The sequence below is a fragment of the Oncorhynchus masou genome, chromosome 22 (genome assembly GCF_036934945.1).
Source record: "Oncorhynchus masou masou isolate Uvic2021 chromosome 22, UVic_Omas_1.1, whole genome shotgun sequence".
In the NCBI taxonomy this organism is placed as follows: Eukaryota; Metazoa; Chordata; class Actinopteri; order Salmoniformes; family Salmonidae; genus Oncorhynchus; species Oncorhynchus masou.
The window spans coordinates 45,940,671-45,961,566 of NC_088233.1; the positions used below are offsets into that span (position 1 = coordinate 45,940,671).

The window sequence follows — 20,896 nt, forward strand, 5'->3', positions numbered from 1 at the left end:
AAACGTTTGACATGTTTCTGTGGACATTACGGATATTATTTGGAATTTTCATCTGCGTTGTCGTGACCGCTCTTTCCTGTGGATTTCTGAACATAACGCGATAAACAAACGGAGGTATTTTGGATATAAAAATAATCTTTATGGAACAAAAGGAACATTTGTTGTGAAACTGGGAGTCTTGTGAGTGAAAACGATTAATTTGATTGCTTTTCTGATTTTCGTGACCAAGCTACCTAATGCTAAGTGTACTTAATGTTTTGTCATGCGATTGATAAACTTACAGAAACACTTGGATTGCTTTCGCAGTAAAGCATAATTTCAAAATCTGAGACGACAGGTGGAATAACAAAAGGCTAAGCTATGTTTTGCAACACTGCACTTGTGATTTCAGGAATATTAATATTTTTAGTAATATTATTTGACTATGGCGCTATGCTATTCAGTGGTTGCTGATGACAATTATCCCGCTTAAGGGATGGGTAGCGTCAAGAAGTTAAAGGGGGCAGCATTTTCACTTTGGATGATTTTCGTGCCCATAGTGAACTGCCTCCTACTCTGTCCCAGATGCTAATATATGCATAGTATTATTACTATTGGATAGAAAACACTCTGAAGTTTCTAAAACTGTTTGAATTATGTATGTGAGTATAACAGAACTCATAGGGCAGGCAAACTTCCAAATAGGAAGTGGAAATTCTGGGGCTGGTTGATTTTCAACTCATCGCCTATTCACATCCAAATAAGATATGGATCTGTTCGCACTTCCTACACCTTCCACTAGATGTCAACAGTCAGTAGAACGTGGAATGAAGCCTCTAGTGTGATGTGGGAACGGATGGCAGCTATTTGAGTCACTGGTCTGGCAGAATGCAAGTTCCTTATTATGCGCAGTAGTCATTATATCGCCTTGCGTTCCATTACTCTGTAGACAAAAACGAATGCTCCGGTTGGAAGGTTATTGGATATATATGATAATAGCATCCTGAAGATTGATTCTCTACTTAGTTTGACCAGTTTTTTCGACCTGGAATATACGTTTTTGAAGTTTTCTTCCGAGTTCACCTGGACCAGCGCCAGCTTTTGGAGATGTGAACTAAACGTGCTAGCAAAAGTAGCTAATTGGACAAAACAATGATTTATTGCACTGCATTCTGATGAAAGCTCATCAAAGGTAAGGGAATATTTATGATGTAATTTCATATTTCTGTTTACTCCAACATGTCGGAGAAATATATTTACTTCAGAGCGCCGTCTCAGATCATTGCATGGTATGCTTTTTTCTGAACGTTTAAAAAAATCTGACACAGCGGTTGCATTAACAACCAGTGCATCTTTAATTATATGTAAAACATGTATCTTTCGTCAAAGTTTATGATGAGTATTTCTGTTATATGACGTGGCTCTCTGTAATTACTCCGGATATTTTGGAGGCATTTCTGAACATGGCGCCAATGTAAACCGAGATTTGTGGATATAAATATGCATATTATCGAACAAAACATGAATGTATTATGTAACATGATGTCATATGAGTGTCATCTGATGAAGATTATCAAAGGTTAGTGATTAATTGTATCTCTAATTCTGCTTTTGTGACTATCTTTGGCTGGGAAAAATGGCTGTGTGTTTTTTAAATCGGACATGATGGGTAGATTAACAACATGTTTGTTTATCTTTCATTTGCTGTATTGGACTTATTAATGTGTGAAAGTTAAATATTTCAAAAAAATATTTTTGAATTTCCCGCGCTGCCTTTTCAGCGGAATGTTGGGGGGGGGTCAGCAAAGAAGACACTTCTCTCCAGGAAAAACATCAGGGACAGACTGATATTCTGCAAAAGGTACAGGGATTGGACTGCTGAGGACTGGGGTAAAGTCATTTTCTCTGATGAATCCCCTTTCCGATTGTTTGGGGCATCCGGAAAAAAGCTTGTCTGGAGAAAACAAGGTGAGCGCTACCATCAGTCCTGTGTCATGCCAACTGTAAAGAATCCTGAGACCATTCATGTGTGTGGTTGCTTCTCGACCATGAGAGTGGGCTCACTCACAATGTTGCCTAAGGACACAGCCATGAATAAGGAATGGTGAGCTGCAGTGAGCTGCAGAAAAATGGTATAACAAGAGACAAAGAATAGCTCTTCACTATATATTTTAACATTCAAAGATGATATTCTCAAACGTGAGCTTACAAGTCGGTCATCTTTCAAGGCAGAATACCATTTTGTAGCTCTGAGTCTCTACTTTTATCCACTGTAATTTTTTTGCTCATTTTGCTACATAAGACCGAATCTAGGTGGTATGTCGCATATACAGGGAGTACCAGTAACAGATCAATGTGCAGGGGTATGAAGTAATTGACATAGATATGTACATGTATGCAGGTTAAAGTGACTAGGCATCAGGTTTGATAATAATAGTAGTAAAATAAAGAACAATGTTGTTTTTGCCAATTTCAGGCCTTCCTCTGACACCGCCTGATATAGACATCCTGGATGGCAAGGAGCTCAGCCCCAGTGCAGTACTGGGCTGTCCGCACCACCCTCTGTAGCACTATGCCATTCAAGGGAGGTGCATTTGTCATACCATGTGGTGATGCAGCCAGTCACAATGCTCTCGATGGTGCAGCTCCATAACCTTTTGAGGATCCGAGGGCCAAATATTTCCAGTTTCCTGAGGGGGAAGAGGTTCTGTCGTGCCTAGGGCTGTTGCGGTGACCGTATTACTGCCACACCGGCAGTCATGACCACAATAAACTTTCACGTGACCATTGAGTCATGGTAATCTCCTCTTATGCACTCTGGACACGCTTTGGTGGTGCCCAACTTGCTTACGACCATAATGTCCTAATAGCCTGGTACTCAGGGCTCTACTGTCCCTCTAACCACTCTGACATAAAAGTAAATGCAAATGAAAATCATATCAAACACATCATCAAAACAGTATCCTGCTTTTAAAACTCACCTCACTGTGATGATCAATTTGAAGAAAGTTTCAACCTGCTGTTGAACTTCTAAGTGTAAAACACAGTCATTGAGGATGTTGTTTCAAAGCCTAACGCAATAAAATGGATATCATTTTCTAAGATAATGATGAATACAAAACACCCATACACATATTAGAGCTTATGCATACGCATAGTCCTATGAGCCCAAGCCCGGGGAAAAAATTAAATCATGATTGTGCCTTATACAATGCATAGCCTATCGCATATTACACAGTGCAGAAAAGCATAAGACTGAGTTAAGATGTTAATTGGTCAAGCCTATACTCCAAAATTAAACAAATTCAAGTAATCGATTTTGAGTGTGGACTATATTATTATGCATACTTGATGGAGTATGCTATGCCCCAAAATGTCTACTCAGGAGTTTGGGGGATATTGTAAAGACCTAGGCGATGCAGTTGGTTAATTGATTGTGCTGGGCGGCTTACAGATAGCTTACAATTATAGTGAATTTGTATTTGATTTTGAATAACCTAGTAATAGGAAATGTATTATATTTGTATAATTAACTGGATGGTACAGAATATCTCACCACCATGATTTTCCATCTCCTCCTCTCTCTTCTTTATTAATTTCTCGAGCGTGCAGAGGGGCTGTCAACAGTTTAATGAAATATGTTTGGTTACGAAAACATGTTACTATCGATGTTCCTGAACAGATTTCACTTGGTTTCCCAAATTAAGCACGGGGTATACTGAGTTTGGGCTGAATATCACCTGACGCGCAGCGAAAGCATGCTCCTCAAACACACACCCGTAGCACGCGCTCCAGCAGGTGTATCTCACTGATCATCCGGAAAGCCAACACCTCATTTGGCTGCCTTTCATTCCAGTTCTCTGGAATGCCTGTGACTGGAACGAATTGCAAAAATCGCTGAAGTTGGAGACTTTTATCTCCCTCACCAACTTCAAACATCTGCTATCTGAGCAGCTAACCGATCGCTGCAGCTGTACATAGTCTTATCGGTAAAGAGCCCACCCAATTTTACCTACTTCATCCCCATACTTTTTTTATTTATTTACTTTTCTGCTCTTTTGCACACCAATATCTCTACCTGTACATGACCATCTGATCATTTATCACTCCAGTGTTAATCTGCAAAATTGTAATTATTTGCCTACCTCCTCATGCCTTTTGCACACAATGTAAATAGACTCTCTTTTTTTCTACTGTGTTATTGACTTGTTTATTGTTTACTCCATGTGTAACTCTGTGTTGTCTGTTCACACCGCTATGCTTTATCTTGGCCAGGTCGCAGTTGCAAATGAGAACTTGTTCTCAACTAGGCTACCTGGTTAAATAAAGGTGAAATAAAATTTTAAAAAATTAAGTAAAATAAAAATAAAAAACTGGTTGATGAGTGGAGTGAAATAAGTGTTGTATTTATTTCTCAGCTGCTCATATTAGGCATAGCTCCGCTATAAAACCGAAGTAGATGAAAGATATATTCATAGAGGCACACTGCTCCCCCTTTGGACTTGCCTGAGGTGGCCTTCATCCAATCGAGCTGCTGCATCGAGAAACCACAGAGTTCTACGTACATAGAGTCATCCAGCTACGTCTCTGCAAGACATAGAATGTTGCAGCTTTTCAAGTCTCTGATAGGAGACTCTCGAACAATGATCATCCAGTTACTGGACATTTGCCAATAGGACTGAGGGGGGTGCCGGATGGCTTTCTCTTCGTCTCAACCTCACCAGGATGCCGGCACATCTACCGCGTCTACGCCTGCGGCGCTTTGGTAGCCCATGAAACAAAGAAATGGGGTCCGGTATGAACAAGGGAACAGCTGATCAAAGTTGAATTTGGATTTGAAGTCAAATTGAGGTTAGTAACTGTCGACAGTCAATGTGATAATAGTATGAACTTGCTGTACATAAAAGTAAATATAAACACCAAAGAAAGTAACTAAATAGCAGTTAGGTTGGAACTCATAAGATGTTGCCCGTCTGTGGCATTTTTTTATGGTCTTGAATGACCTCAAGGTCCTGTGAATGCATGTTTTGGTTTTTGCTCTAGCACTACACAGCTGATTCAAATCATCAAAGCTTGATGATGAGTTGGTTATTTGAATCAGCCATGTAGTGCTAGGGCAAACAACAAAACGTGCACCAGAGAGGGCCCCAAGACAGAGTTTGGGAAACCCTACTGCTAAGCTACTATACCCTCCTGGAGGCTTTCATTCCAACCTAGCATACCAGATTCTACTGTAACGGTTTTCTTGTGGTGAAGGAGAGGCGGACCAAAATGCAGCGTGGTTTCTATTCATGGTTCTTTAATAAAGGAAACTATACATGAATAGACTAACAAAACAATAAACGTGAGAAAACCTAAACAGCCCTATCTGGTGCAAACACAGAGACAGGAACAATCACCCACAAACACACAGTGAAATCCAGGCTACTTAAGTATGATTCTCAATCAGAGACAACTAATGACACCTGCCTCTGATTGAGAACCATACTATGTCGAAACATAGAAATACCCAAATCATAGAAAATCAAACATAGACTGCCCACCCCAACTCACGCCCTGACCATACTAAATAATGACAAAACAAAGGAAATAAAGGTCAGAACATGACATCTACTAATTAGCTGCTCACCAGCACCTTGATTAGCTATAGTAGGTGTGTTACCATGGGGTTGGCTCAGAAGCTTGCTCACCTAGACCAATTAGTGGAAGAAATATCAGAATTGAGCTGCCTGTTTAATTAATTATGCACAGCCCTTGTGGAGCTCCATGACTCAGACATGTTTTTTGACATAACCACTCCTGATTGTTCTGGGTCCAAGAATCATTGTGTGCTACTTAGTACTGTATAATCAAATAAATGTGTATGTCATGTGTGCTCCCTCTCCGGACTCTAGGTCACCAGGCTGCTCGTTATGGCGCACACCTGTCACCATTATTATGCGCACCTTTGCGTCATCAGACTCACCTGGACTCACTCCCTTTGGTTCCTTCCCCAGACGTCATTGTTTCTGTTCCAGTGTTAAGTCTGTGCGTTGTTTGTGTTTCTTGTTTGTTGTTTTATGTTGCGTTTATTTATTTAAAACCTCACTCACTGAACTTGCTTCCCGACTCTCAGCGCACATCGTTACAGTGTAGTAACACATGGAAAATGCATAAACATTTTGGTAACCTGATTGTAATGTGTTTAATGTCCTGTATGTGTTTATAAGATAAATTGCATGCAGTCAAGACAAATCCATAGTTTTGAGACAATCTGTTGAAAATGTCGCTGTTTACATTACTGTGACTTGCACAATCATTTGGCAAAGGGGTTCAACGCAATTGAGTCAAATTCATTCTATAACAACATCCAAGGCAGGGCTAAACTTTGGAGGTCTGTTCGTAGTTAAGTTAGAAAAATAGGCTTGTTTGTTTGTCCCTGTTAAAGCCTTGTGGTTAAATAGCTGAATCCCTTAGCATCGTCCACAATTGGCAGAGAATGGAGTCTACTGCCGCCATACAGGAGATGGCTCTAATTGTCCACCAAGACACAACTGTGAGTTATTTGAAACAGAATGTACAGGGTTAGCAGCTCCCTTGCCCCCCCCTGTCCATCTTTAAAAGAAGACTCATTAAAAGCAATGGTACCTGAACAGTGGATTTCTGCACATAAAATGCTTGACTTTGAAAGCGATCCTCGGGTTGACAGGTTTCATTATTCAGTGACTAGACTGACAGCCCACCAGCCTCCTGTCTCAGTCCGCGAACCATGGCACTGAGGACCTGAGCATGCATGACTACCCTTCAGCCTTCAAGACACTTCTGGATGGAAATTCAGCTAATTCTGTCTGATTCTTTACAATGCAGAAGAATATCACAGATTTTTACAATAGTCGGCAGACCCCAAAATATGCATGTTAGGAGGATGTTTATGTTAGATGCCATAACACATTTGTAAATTATTCAGATTCAGTTAATGCCTTCTTTAAGCATGTACAAATGTTCTAAAAAATATATACACTACCGGTCACTTAAAAATGTTATTGTTTTTGAAAGAAAAGCACATTTCTTTGTCCATTAAAAGAACATCAAAATTTATCAGAAATACAAGTGTAGACATTGTTAATGTTGTAAATGACTGTTGTAGCTGGAAACGGCAGATTTTTTTAATGGAATATCTATATAGGCGTACAGTGGCCCATTATCAGCAAACATCACTTCTGTGTTCCAATGGCACGTTGTGTTAGCTAATCCAAGATGATCATTTTAAAAGGCTAATTTATCATTAGAAAACCCTTTTGCAATTATGTTAGCACAGCTGAAAAGGGTTGTGCTGAGTAAAGTAGCAATAAAACTGGCCTTCTTTAGACTAGTTGAGTATCTGGAGCATCAGCAATTCTGGGTTCGATAACAGGCTTAAAATGGCCAGAAACAAAGAATTTCCTTCTGAAACTCATCAGTCTATTCAAATTCTGAGAAATTAAGGCTATTCCATGTGAGAAATGGCCAAGAAACTGAAGATCTCGTACAACGCTGTGTACTGCTCCCTTCACAGAACAGAGCAAACTGTCTGTAACCAAAATAGAAAGAGCAGTGGGAGGCGCCGGTGAATAACTGAGCAAGAGGACAAGTACATTAGAGTGTCTAGTTTGAGAAACAGACGCCTCACAAGTCCTCAACTGGCAGATTCATTAAATTGTACCAGTAAATTACCAGTCTCAACGTCAACAGTGAAGAGGCGACTCCGGGATGCTGGCCTTCTAGGCAGAGTTGCAAAGAAAAAGCCATATTTCAGACTGGCCAACAAAAAGAAAAGATTAAGATGGGCAAAAGAACACAGACACTGGACTGATGAACTTTGCCTAGAAGGCCAGCATCCCGGAGTCGCCTCTTCACAGTTGACGTTGAGACTGGTGTTTTGCGGGTACTATTTAATGAAGCTACCAGTTGAGGACTTGTGAGGCGTCTGTTTCTCAAACTAGACACTCTAATGTACTTGTCCTCTTGCTCAGTTGTGCACCGGCGCCTCCCACTGCTCTTTCTATTTTGGTTAGAGACAGTTTGCTCAGTTCTGTAAAGGGAGCAGCACACAGCGTTGTACGAGATCTTCAGTTTCTTAGAAATTTCTCACATGGAATAGCCTTCATTTCTCCGAATTTGAATAGACTGACGAGTTTCAGAAGAAATTTATTTGTCTCCAGATACTCAACTAGTCTAAAGAAGGTCAGTTTTATTGCTTCTTTAATCAGGACAATAGGATTCAGCTGTGATAACATAATTTCAAAAGGGTTTTCTAATGATCAATTAGCTTTTTAAAATGATAACTTGGATTTGCTAACACAACGTGCCATTGGAACACAGGAGTGATGGTTGCTGATAATGGGCTTCTGTATACCTGTGTAGATATTCCATAAAAAAACAGCAGTTTCCAGTTTCAAGTCATTTACAACATTAGCAATGTCTACACTGTATTTATGATCAATTTGTGTTATTTTAATGGACATAAAACAAGGACATTTCTAAGTGATCCCAAACTTTTGAACGGTAGTGTATATTAGGTTGATTAGCTGCAATGCATGTGCCGTAGATTTAAATGCACAACCTTCTGCTACATTTATGAACATCAGACAACATGCTAATAATGAGGATGCAAATTAATGCTGCATAATGAAGCTATTGAAATGGAGCTCTTTAATCAGCGGTGAAATTGATGCCCTGACAAGATAGCGACGGAAGCACCATTCAGTGAGTGACTAAGTGTGCATGAGTGAGAATTATTTCATCAACAAACTTAAGCTTTGGTTTTCTTTATGTCACCACATATAGACAAAAATAACACATACTGTAACACATTCAAATAGCTAAGTGATGCAGTCATACAAACAACTGATTATATCAGGCAATGACCACATAGACATAGGTGGCAAAGGCTCACATTAAATTACGTTCTCCAGCAAATGAATGGCATTGTTGCTCTGAATGTTTCTACAGGGGCCTCTACGCCATTCCCAGAAACACATCAAGGCCAAACAAAGGTCCCTGGACAGGTCTTATGGCCTCTGGTCACTCTAACTGTGACAGATTGTGTGGTTACGAGGCTTGGCAGTCTTGTCTTACCGTGGTGGTCTTCACCCGTCCCCCAGGCTGTGTGCAGGTCCAGCCCGACTGGTTTACTAAGAGGTCACAGCCCTCGTCTTCCAAGCAAGGCATCATATCACACCACTGCCGGCTCCTCACAATGCGAGCTGTGGGGAGAGGACAGGAGAGGAAGAGGGACGGTTTACTCTCATTATGGCCGTGGCTCTGTGGCTGATGTACCATTAGCTCATCTATCTATCTATCTATCTATCTATCTATCTATCTATCTATCTATCTATCTATCTATCTATCTATCTATCTATCTATCTATTACAAGTCAATGGTTAATATATTTAATCAAATATTTTTCCTACTGTGACAAAATCACAAAATGGTATCAATTCACAAAATCCAAATACATCCAGTCAGATGCAGAATGGATGAGCAGTTTTGCACAACATATGTGAGAGAAATTCTTTCAAAATGTATGGCAGTGTCTGGAAGTTTGCAGGCTGCTTTTGCAAACTGCCCAGCAATCATTTGGGTCCTTGGAAGTTGTGGGAACGTATGTTTTTGGTTTCCCATTGGTTTTCGGAAAACAAAGCCATACATTTTTCTGACCAGTAAAACTGAACGTTTTTTTAAACGTTCTGACAATGGAAGTCAACATTTGGCCTGCTCTGGGAATGTATATTTTTAGGTTGCAGGGAGGTTCTGAGAATGTTTCACAATGGTTCCCGGAATTTTTTCCTGGGAGGTTTTATTAATGTTTTGAGACAAAAATTAAGGGTTATTTTAAGGTAATTAAATAAGGTTTTAAGAAGATTCTCTAAATGTTTTGAATGTTTTATTTGTTTTGTTATATAGTGCATTTTTTAAATTACTTTTTGGGTTATTTTGAGGTTTTTGATTGACTTAATAACACTGCTAGCTTATTTTGGTATAACTGTTTTGAACTCAAAGCACAGATAGGACACCCTGGAAATGTTTTTACTTAGGCATTAATCATGCAAACACATTTATTTTTTATTGTGGCATGGCGTGAGTGAGATTCAAACTATGATCGTTTATTCTCTATCCATGGAATTAGTCCACTGAACCACCAAGACGGAGCTAGCATGTTTTTTCACTCATACAAAGCTGTTCATTTTATTTTCAAACAGACCCCATTTCAAAGGAAACAGGCACTGATTAAGATGTGCCCAATTAGTGGGTGTGGCCAACACACTTAACAAGATAGGAGGATAGATAGAGTTTTGTTGATGCTGGGAACGGAATGTATACACTGAATATACAAAACATGAACAACACCTGCTCTTTCCATTACATAGACTGACCAGGTGAATCCAGGTGAAAGCTATGATCCCTTATTGACCGCGTTTACATGTATACCAATATCCAACTGTTATTCAAGTTGACGCATATAAACACCTTATCTAGGTTTACTGTTGTTTTTGTGGTCTGCTGCGCAGGCTCAGTTTCGCATATCATGGGTGTTGTGTGATGATGTTTTCATCTGATTGTCAAACAAATCACTTCAAAAAGTGCAGTTTGATCCACCATAATATTTCAGCCTACTATAATACATTTACTATCATTTAAATTAAGTTTCTACTTGTAATTTCCGCCATTTGGTAGGCCATATTATAATGACGACTTTTGGTAGGCCATTTGTTTGTCAACTATGGTTTGATACATGCAGCTTCTCTTCTGTCAACTTTAGCCCCGGAAGACTAAATAAAGCAGTACTCACCAGAATAATGTCTCACATCAAAAGAATGAATGCATTAGTAGTCTAGTTAACACCACTAAAGTTGCCTCTTCCATTTCGTGACCATGGAGAAAACATAACTCCAAAACAGTGGAAAGATTGGTCCTGTGCAAAGTGTTCAAATGTCATCAGTTTGACGGGTTTGAAGGAAATGAACAAATGAGGAAATGACTAAACATGTTTCTGATAAGACTTCAGTTCGTCTTGGGTGTATATTTTATGCTGTTGAAATACTGTCTGCTTGCATAACAGTTTCAAAGATACCACATTACACGTGCATTCACATTTTTTCAAGAGATGCTGACAGAAAGAAATCATATTTCTCCACTTCTGTTTCTGAGACAAATATAACATCTGTTGTATAATTTCACTGAAAGAAATGCATTATTCTGCAGGAGTTAATATTATATTTGGTTACATGTGAGAGGTTATAGGCCTACAGTCAGTGTCCATATGTCAGTTTATATTATATTTGGCTACATGTGAGAGGTTATAGGCCTACAGTCAGTGTCCATATGTCAGTTTATATTATATTTGGCTACATGTGAGAGGTTATAGGCCTACAGTCAGTGTCCAGATGTCAGTTAATATTCCATTTAACCCATATGAACTTAAATTAGGTATATTGTGTTTATTCATGGAAACAGGGATACTCGTGAGTGGGATAAGACCTTAAGCGGGAAATGAGCTAATATCCAGAATACTGTGCGAATGTAATTGAGGTCAAGTAGACAAGTTAAAACTGTAACTTGGTCACTCAGGAACGTTCACAGTCTTCTTAAGTGGTGTTATGGGCTACTATTCGGAATACTGTGTGCATGTAAACGTGGTCATTGATGTCAATTGTGAAAAGGAAGGGGAGGAGAAAGGTTAAAGAAGTATTTTTAAGCCTTAAAACAATTAAGACATGGATTGTGTATGTGTGCCATACAGAGGGTGAATGGGCAAGACGAAATATTGAAGTGCCTTTGAAATGAGTATGGTGGTTGGTGCCAGGTGCACAGGTTTGTGTCAAAAGCTGCAACACTGCTTGGCTTTTCATGCTCAACAGTTTCCCTGCATATCAAGAATGGTCCACCAGCCAATTTGGCACAACTGTGGGAAGCATTGGAGTCAACATGAGTGCACCTAAATATTATAAAGGTGTTCCTAATGTATACTTAGTGTTTGCTTTTAAATAACATTCTTAGATGAAAACATTAGTCATGTTCAAAGAACATTCCGTTTTTAACTGTAAAGTTTTCTTAATGTTCTAAATACATGACTATAAAATCGAACCATGAGGAAACCTGTAGGAAACGGTATGCTGAGGTACTGAAATAATCACAGAATAACGTTGTTTCTTAATGTTTTCTGTGAACAATTTGAAAACATTACTTTAAATAGAACCACAAGGAAAACCTGTAGGAATAAATACTGAAATAACCACAGAATAACGTTGTTCCTTAATGTTCTCTGAACTATTTGAGAACATTCCCAATGGCAGACCAGTTGGAGAACCAACTTACCAAAAATTCAATTAAATGTGATCATGTTTGAACTTTTAGGAAAAGTTCTGTTAAAATAATGAAAGGCCAAGAAAATAACATTATTTTGTCAACTTCCTTAAATTTGCTGAGGATGTACCAAAGCCAAGCAACTATTCTGCACCATTCCCAGAATTCTGTGGGACGGTTGTATGCAAAATAACCACAGGACAACCACACTCTCACCAAGCTCTAGGAAAGGTTCTCAGAACGTTATGTGCTAGCTGGGAAACTAGAAAAACACCTGTGTACAGACAAGGAAATAGAGAGAGACAGAGGGGAGAGAGGGGGAGCGAGAAAGAGTAAGTGACAAAGAGAGGAGAGAGAAAGAGAATCTATTATATACACCGATACAGGGACTTCGGTGTCCTTAATAAAGGATGCAAGATAAAGTGTGTGATAAACATGAGAATGTAGGATTTGCAGCACATGGATGGACAAGGGACATGTTATGCATGAAATACCATGATCATTAAAGTTATGAAACAGGAACACTCTAATGATCAGTACACTGCTGTACACCATCTGAGCTCTGGTTGTAATTATGCGCAGCCCACTGGAGGGAACCAACCAATGCATGGGCATAGATCTCACGGTGGTTTGCGGCAGGGCTCCCTCGACCTTATCAAATCCGTCATGGTCAGATTCACGTGTGAACGACAAGAATCTGTCAAGAATCTGTTGAATTATGCGATTACAAGCAGCAGTAGTTCTTCGTTTTGGGTTTTCTTAATTGATTATTTGGACGAATCAGGATTACGCAAAGGCGGCATTTAAACTGGGGCGGTGATTTCAAGCCCTGTGAGCGGTAGTTATTGTACCCCAACAACAATCAAATTGTGTTTGAAAGGTGGCAAGATTTTGCTGTGAACCAATGGGGTAAACGAGGTAACCACAGGTTGTTTTCCCGGTCTATCTAATACCGACTGGGACTATGGAATGGACACTGCTAAGATTCAAAATAGCTAGGTTGAAAACATCCTCACTCACTTCTTCCATGTTTACTGCTTCACACGTGTGTTCACACGGATGAGAAACACAGGTGAAGTTAGTGAAAGGGAGGGATTTGGCCGAGAGTTCCTTTTGCGAGGGAGGGAACTTTGCTTCCTTCCTTCACAAAATGGAAATCAGAATTGTTAATGTCATTCCCCGCAGAAGTTAAATGGGAATGACAACTTTTGTGAGAATTTAACTTCTGGGTAACTGAGATTAGACCTACTCCATATGATATATAATAATGCTTAGATAATAAAAAGACAACAATCAGTGTCGAAATAAATTCAACCACATGTTTGTTTCATCACAAAACTGGAGAGCAGTATCTATCCAGTGAAGTCCACAAAGCAAATATTGAATGTAACAAACAGTTTCATGACCTACAGCGTGGTCAAGCATTTGAATGTTTCTGACAGTGTAACAGTCTTCTTCCTCCTCTGACGAGGAGTTGTAGGAAGGATCAGAGGACCAATGCGCAGCGTGGTAAGCCTTCATGATACGTTTAATAGAACACAGAAAAATACAAAATAACAATGTGAAATAACAAAAACCGAAACAGTTCCGTGTGGAACACCCAGACACATAAAATAATCACAAACAATTCAAGGGTGAAAACAGGCTGCCTAAGTATGGTTCTCAATCAGGGACAACAATTGACAGCTGCCTCTGATTGAGAACCATACCAGGCCAAACACAGAAATACCAGCGCTGAGCAGGCGGGAGCACCTGTAGGGAGGAGACGGAGAGACAGCCTGGTGCGGGGGCTGCCACCGGAGGGCTGGTGAGTGGAGGAGGCACCGGATAGACCGGACCGTGGAGGCGCACTGGAGGTCTCGAGCACCGAGCCTGCACAACCCTACCTGGCTGGATACTCCCCGTAGCCAGGCCAGTGCGGCGAGGTGGAATAGACCCCACTGGGCTGTGCTGGCGAACCGGGGACACCATGCGTAGGGCTGGTGCCATGTACCCCGGCCCGAGGAGACGCACTGGAGACCAGATGCATTGAGCCGGCTTCATGGCACCTGGCTCGATGCCCACTCTAGCCCGGCCGATATGAGGCACCGCTATGTAACGCACCGGGCTATGCCTGCGCACCGTGTGGAACACACAGACACATAAAATAATCACCCACAAATCAAGGGTGAAAACAGGCTGCCTAAGTATGGTTCTCAATCAGGGACAATGATTGACAGCTGCCTCTGATTGAGAACCATACCAGGACAAACACAGAAATACCAACTCATAGAAAAACAAACATAAGCAACCCACCCAACACGCCCTGACCATACTAAAACAAAGACATAACAAAAGAACTAAGATCAGAGCTTGACAGTTTACTAAACAACTACTGATTTAGAACCACAGAGAGTTACAGAAAGTCAGCACAAAGACAAAGGGAGCACTGCCTCCGCTATTCCAGCACAATTTCAACTTAAACATTTAAACATCATCAAATCAACTAGACAACAGTTGAAGTCAGAAGTTTATATACACTTTGGTTGGAGTCATAAAACTCGTTTTTCAACCACTCCCCAAATGTCTTATTAACGAACTATAGTTTTTCCAAGTTGGTTAGGACATCTACTTTGTGCATGACACAAGTAATTTTTCCAAAAATATTTTACAGACAGATTATATCACCGATAATTCAATGTATCACAATTCCAGTGGGTCAGAAATTTACATACACTAAATTGACAGCTTGGAAAACTCCAGAAGCTTTAGAAGCTTCTGATAGGCTAATTGACATAATTTGAGTCAATTGGAAGTGTACCTGTGGATGTATTTCAAGGCCTACCTTCAAACTCAGTGACTCTTTGCTTTACATCATGGGAAAATCAAAAGAAATCAGCCAAGACTTCAGAAAAAAAATTGGAGACCTCCACAAGTCTGGTTCATCCTTGGGAGCAAATTCCAAATGCCTGAAGCTACCATGTTCATCTGTACAAACAATAGTACGAATGTATAAACACCATGGGACCACACAGCCGTTATACCGCTCAGGAAAGAGACGCATTCGGTCTCCTAGAGATTAATGTACTTTGTTGCGAAAAGTGCAAATCAATCCCAGAACAACAGCAAAGGACCTTGTGAAGATGCTGGAAGAAACAGGTACAGAAGTATCTATATTCACAGTGAAAACGAGTCCTATATCGACATAACTTGACAGGCCTCTCCACAAGGAAGAAGCCACTGCTCCAAAACTGCCATAAAAAGTGACTACGGTTTGCAACTGCACATGAGGACGAAGGTCATACTTTTTGGAGAAATGTCCTCTGGTCTGATGAAACAAAAATAGAAATGTTTGGCCATAATGACAATCGTAATGTTTGGAGTAAAAAGGGGGAGGGTTGCAAACCAAAGAACACCATCCCACTGTGAAACACGGGGGTGGCAGCATCATGTTGTGGGGGTGCTTTGCTGCAGGAGGGACTGGTGCACTTCACAAAATAGATGGCATCATGAGGGAGGAAAATGATGTGGATATATTGAAGCAACATCTCAAGACATCAGTCAGGAAGTTAAAGCTTGGTTGCAGATGTGTCTTCCAAATGGACAATGACCCCAAGCATACTTACAAAGTTGTGGCAAAATGGCTTAAGGACAACAAAGTCAAGGTATTTGAGTGGCCATCCCAAAGCCCTGACCTCAATCCTATAGAAAAGTTGTGGGCAGAACTGAAAAATTGTGTGCGAGCAAAGAGGCCTACAAACCTGACTCAGTTACATCAGCTCTGTCAGAAGGAATATTATTTTGGGAAGCTTGTGGAAGGCTAACCGAAACATTTGACCCAAGTCAATCAATTTAAAGGCAATGCTACCATTTACTTATTGAGTGTATGTAAACTTCTGACCCACTGAGAATGTGATGAAAGAAATAAAAGCCGCAATAAATAATGATATCTACAATTATTCAGACATTTCACATTCTTAAAATAAAGTGGTGATCCTAACTGACGTAAGACAGAGAATCTTTACTTGGATTAAAATATCAAATTGTGAAAAACTGTTTAAATGTATTTGTCTAAGGTGTATGTAAACTTCTGACTACAACTGTATATATGATTAGTAGAATAGAGTGGAAACAATCTTAAAGATACCTAAAATTATTAAGTCCAATCAACGTTGCTAAATATCATGTGGCTGTCCATGGTACTGATTTCTACATGTACAGTGGGGCAAAAAAGTATTTAGTCAGCCACCAATTGTGCACGTTATCCCAATTAAAAAGATGACAGAGGCCTGTAATTTTAATCATAGGTACACTTCAACTATGACAGACAAAATGAGAAAAAAATTCCTGAAAATCACATTGTAGAAATTTTAATGTAGAAAAACCATGTTATTGAGGCACCATACTTGAAGACTAGATGAACGCCAATGCCATCCTCCTCTCCTTCAATTTGGCATAACGGTCAATGGCTGTCGTACTTTAGTAAATGCCTTTTGCTTTTGATGTCCTAGACTAGCTACCTGGCTAAAATGCTTTCTAGCCTAACTTCCTCGCAAGGTCGCCAGGGCCACCCACAGTTGAACTCAGCTCAACGCTGATTGGCAAATTATTTTATAGATTTTTTTTATGAATATAGGCCAAATGTTTACTGACATTGCTACGGCGGCACCGTCTTACTGTTTTTGTCCAGACAGCATCCATAGACATAGATAGAGGACTCATCTTTGTATCTGTGCCATTATAGTCTTTGTGACAGCATGGGCATTGCCATTGAGCCAATCTCCATTTTGAAATAGTACATTTTCTTCATCATGATAGGCTGATCCCTTCTGATGACCCAGTTGGACATGACTCCAACAGGGTCACCAGGAGGGATCAGCCAATGAAGTCGGAAGTCCCACCCAGTTGACTACATACAAAAGGGGGAAACCCTCAATGGCGCTGCCCATGCTAATCCAGCCTTTTGGCATCTAGTGGCCTATATCATTCTCTATGACAGCATCAGATACTAGACATACTGAGACAGAGGAGCACTGTTTCCCTTGCTTTGGTTATTTATCGGGTGAGATAGGTACAGACAATTTTGTTTTATCATAAATAAAACATTTAAAATGTGTCACATTTTTGGGGAAGCCTGGCTTCCCTCAGCATCCATGAATACATACACAACACTGGTATGCGTGTGCGCGCACGTGTGCTCGACACCTGCTCGACACTGGAGACTGCAACCTTCCACCACAATACCACATGTTGGGAGAGGGTGTGTTCAGGCATTATTATCAAGCCCCTAAAAGCCAATTACTGTTCACTTGCACGGTCAGAAGTGAAAACAACACACAGAAAGGGTATCCGTAATGACAAAGGGAAAGAAAAATGGCAGAATAAAACCCGCCAATGAATAATTAGATCTGTATTATGAAACAGATCATTTTAGCTCTACAAAGAGCTTTCTTCTCTTGATGTAGACCTGTTTTTATACTTGATCATACACAAATGGCTATTCATAAGAAAGTAGGGCATTTGCACACTTGAATTTGCATATCATGACACCCCAATTGGCCCTCAGAGAGAGAGAGAGAGAGAGAGAGAGGGATAGAGAGGGATAGGGGGAGAGAGAGAGTTACATATTTAGGTCAAGGGGAAATTAATAATTTAGCAGAATATATGATAACAAACAAAAATAAAACTATGCAAATGTCAGCACATACAGCAAAGAAGAGGAACAAATCACTGTTGCACGAACTTAAAGCCAAGGGCAATGTTATTGTTTTCACACAGAGAGCAATGTCGAGGAAGCAATCTCAATTATCTCCACAAGCATTGCAAAAAAAATCCATTGTACAAACTCAATCAAGTTACAGTAGATTTAAGCTGTAATGGAGAGATAAAAAAACAAACATGTTTTCCTCCAACAGTCCCCAACCCAACCGCAGTCCTGAATGTTAATTTAGGCCCATGTAACAGCTCGCTTGCCAGCCACGGTCCCAGCAATTTTGGATCCTATAGGCAATATCAAAATGAGCAAAAATAACCTAGGAAATAGGTTAAATTACCTGAGATTCTCACGTGGACCATTATATTAGGCTAGTGGGATTACTGTGCTATATCAGCCAATAGGCTAGACATAGTTTGAAGAGAGCAGAGGAAGAGAAAGAGCGGACACTTGCACTTTCTCTTGAGCTGTGTCTGACCGCCCACTTCTGCCCGCAGCATGAAAAATGATATCTGTCAGCCCTCTACATCAGGGCTATTGTTGGTGCAACAACCTATACCAAATGTGTTTTGATGTTGTAAGGGGAACAGCTGATGCCAATGTTCTTAAAGGGGACATATGCAACCACAAAGGAACTAGACAAGGTAAAAGGGTGAAGGAAAAAAAGATCAACAGATTAACTTTGAGTGAAAAATATCTAATTAATGACATGCAATATCAATTCACATCACCTCAATCTCAATGAAATTAAAGTTTGCCAGGGGTGCAGTAGGTGTCCTTCTGAAAATGAACAATTCACATGGGGAGACATTTGAAAGCCAGAGATATAGATGACACAGAGAGGCAAAACCATTTATACTATTCAAAATGCACTCGGATAACCTGCACAAAATTACAATCCGGTAGGGTGACCAGAGGATGACAAAGAAAAGTAAATTGTATACGGACTGCTTAATAAGGTAATACATTCTCCAGTGGCCTATTGAGACTGGCAATTTGATCGTGACTGTAATAGTCTCAATTATCAATAACATTTTGAGTTGAACAACACAAAGTGTGCTTAATTCAATTCTTACATTTTCCCATACCTTTATCTGATGGGGAGGGTGTTGTGGAAGTGATACATATATCACTAATACCAAAGCACCAAGTAACAAACCTGGATATAATCTACCTTCATGAATGTATGTGAGTGCAGATGGAGAGTTGGTGGGGGCGGATGGGGGCACTGTTCAACTTGCAGAGATAAGACAGAAATAACATTATTACATTCACCAGTGGGGCAGTATGTCTGTGAAATAGCATGTCAATGAGCTATCAACTGCTGGCCACCCTGGGCGATAAATACTGCTTAAAATGAGATTTTTCTGTCTTTTATATACACCGACAGATTGACCAGGTGAATCCAGGTGAAAGCTATACTCCCTTATTGATGTCACCAGTTGAATCCACTTAAATCAGTGTAGATTAAGGGGATTTTCAAGCCTTGAGACAATTGAGACATGGATTGTTTATGTGTGCCATTCAGAGGGTTAAAGATTTAAGTACCTTTGAACGGGGTATGGTAGTAGGTGCCAGGCGCACCGGTTTGATTGTGTCAAGAAGTGCAAAGTTGCTAGCTTTTCCATGTGTATAAAGAATGGTCCTCCACCCAAAGGACATCCAGTCAACTTGACACAACTGTGGGAAGTGTTGGAGTCAACATGGGCCAGCATCCCTATGTAACGCTTAGAGAGAGAGTCCATGCCCCAATGAATTGAGGCTGTTCTTAGGGGAGAAGGGGGTGCAAATTCAATATGAGGAAGGTGTTCCTAATGTTTTGTACACTCTGTGTATTTCCACACTTTGAGGTGTGGAAGAGCTGTTTGAAAAGAACCGACTGAAATTTCTGCCTCTTTTGGTGGGATAGGGTTTTGGCCTGCCTGGTGACATCACCAGGTGGTAAATTAATAAATAGACCAATACGAAAGAGAGTTACAAACCTCTCTGCCAATAACAGCTCGTTTTCAGTTTTTCCGCTCCCCACTCAGACCACGCCCAGACAGTTCTTTCTTGAGAAATAGCTCTGTGCTAAGCTTTTTTATTTTATTTCATTTTTTTACTGAAAACAATCACAGTAAGCTACTTTATTGTTCCACAGAAATTATTTTAAATTGAGATAAAAAAACGGCAGATGCTAGGGGTCCGGAAAGAGAGGGTCTGGGGCTGCTAATATGCCCGAAGGACAAGACAGTGAATACTGAGAGAAATTCCCCTGCTCTTCATATAACACTCTATATTTATTGATTATCAGTCATCATCTTAAATGCCTCTCCAGGGTAGCTCTCCGGGAAAAAAGTTTGAGAGCATCGCTCGAGACTCTCAAAAAAAAGTTAGTACCAAAAAAGTGTTCTTCATTTTGTCACTGTATTAGTTCTTTGAATAACCCTTTGCATGGTTCTTCATTACACCAGCTACGCACAGAGGGTTCTTCAATGGTTCTTTGGGAAGGATGATGGTACTATGTGGAAACAATGGTTTCCGTTCAATGGTTCTTTGCAGTTCACTAAACGGTTCTTTGCTCTTTTAGTCATAATTCAAATGTAGGGGTGACGGCTCATGAAAATATTTTGGGGCATGGTTTACTGACCTTGTTTTGTGCAATCTTGAATGAGATTGTCATTCCACTTGATCTAATCTGTTGTGTTATGCTAGTATATGTTATTCAGTATACGACTATTGCCAGTGTTAGTGATGGGAAGCTCGGCTCTTTTTACTGACTCAGATCTTTTTGACTGGTTCAGTCCAAAGAACAAATCTCTTGACTCATTTAATTTATTTGAGTAAGTAATGCCCAGAGCATGCACTTGATTGTTCAAGCCTCTCGTTCACATGTGGTTCACCATAAGGAGTGTATTAGAG

At 40.2% G+C, this 20,896-nt stretch overlaps 1 protein-coding gene across 1 annotated transcript in view; it reads right to left on the minus strand.

Moving 5' to 3' along the window:
- LOC135509571 (chemokine-like protein TAFA-5) overlaps window positions 1-20,896 on the minus strand; it is a 250,525-nt gene that overhangs the window by 41,199 nt on the left and 188,430 nt on the right. Inside the window, exon 3 of the mRNA XM_064930336.1 lies at window positions 9,076-9,203. Coding sequence (XP_064786408.1) covers window positions 9,076-9,203 — 128 coding nt within the window. The remainder of the gene's footprint in view (window positions 1-9,075; window positions 9,204-20,896) is intronic.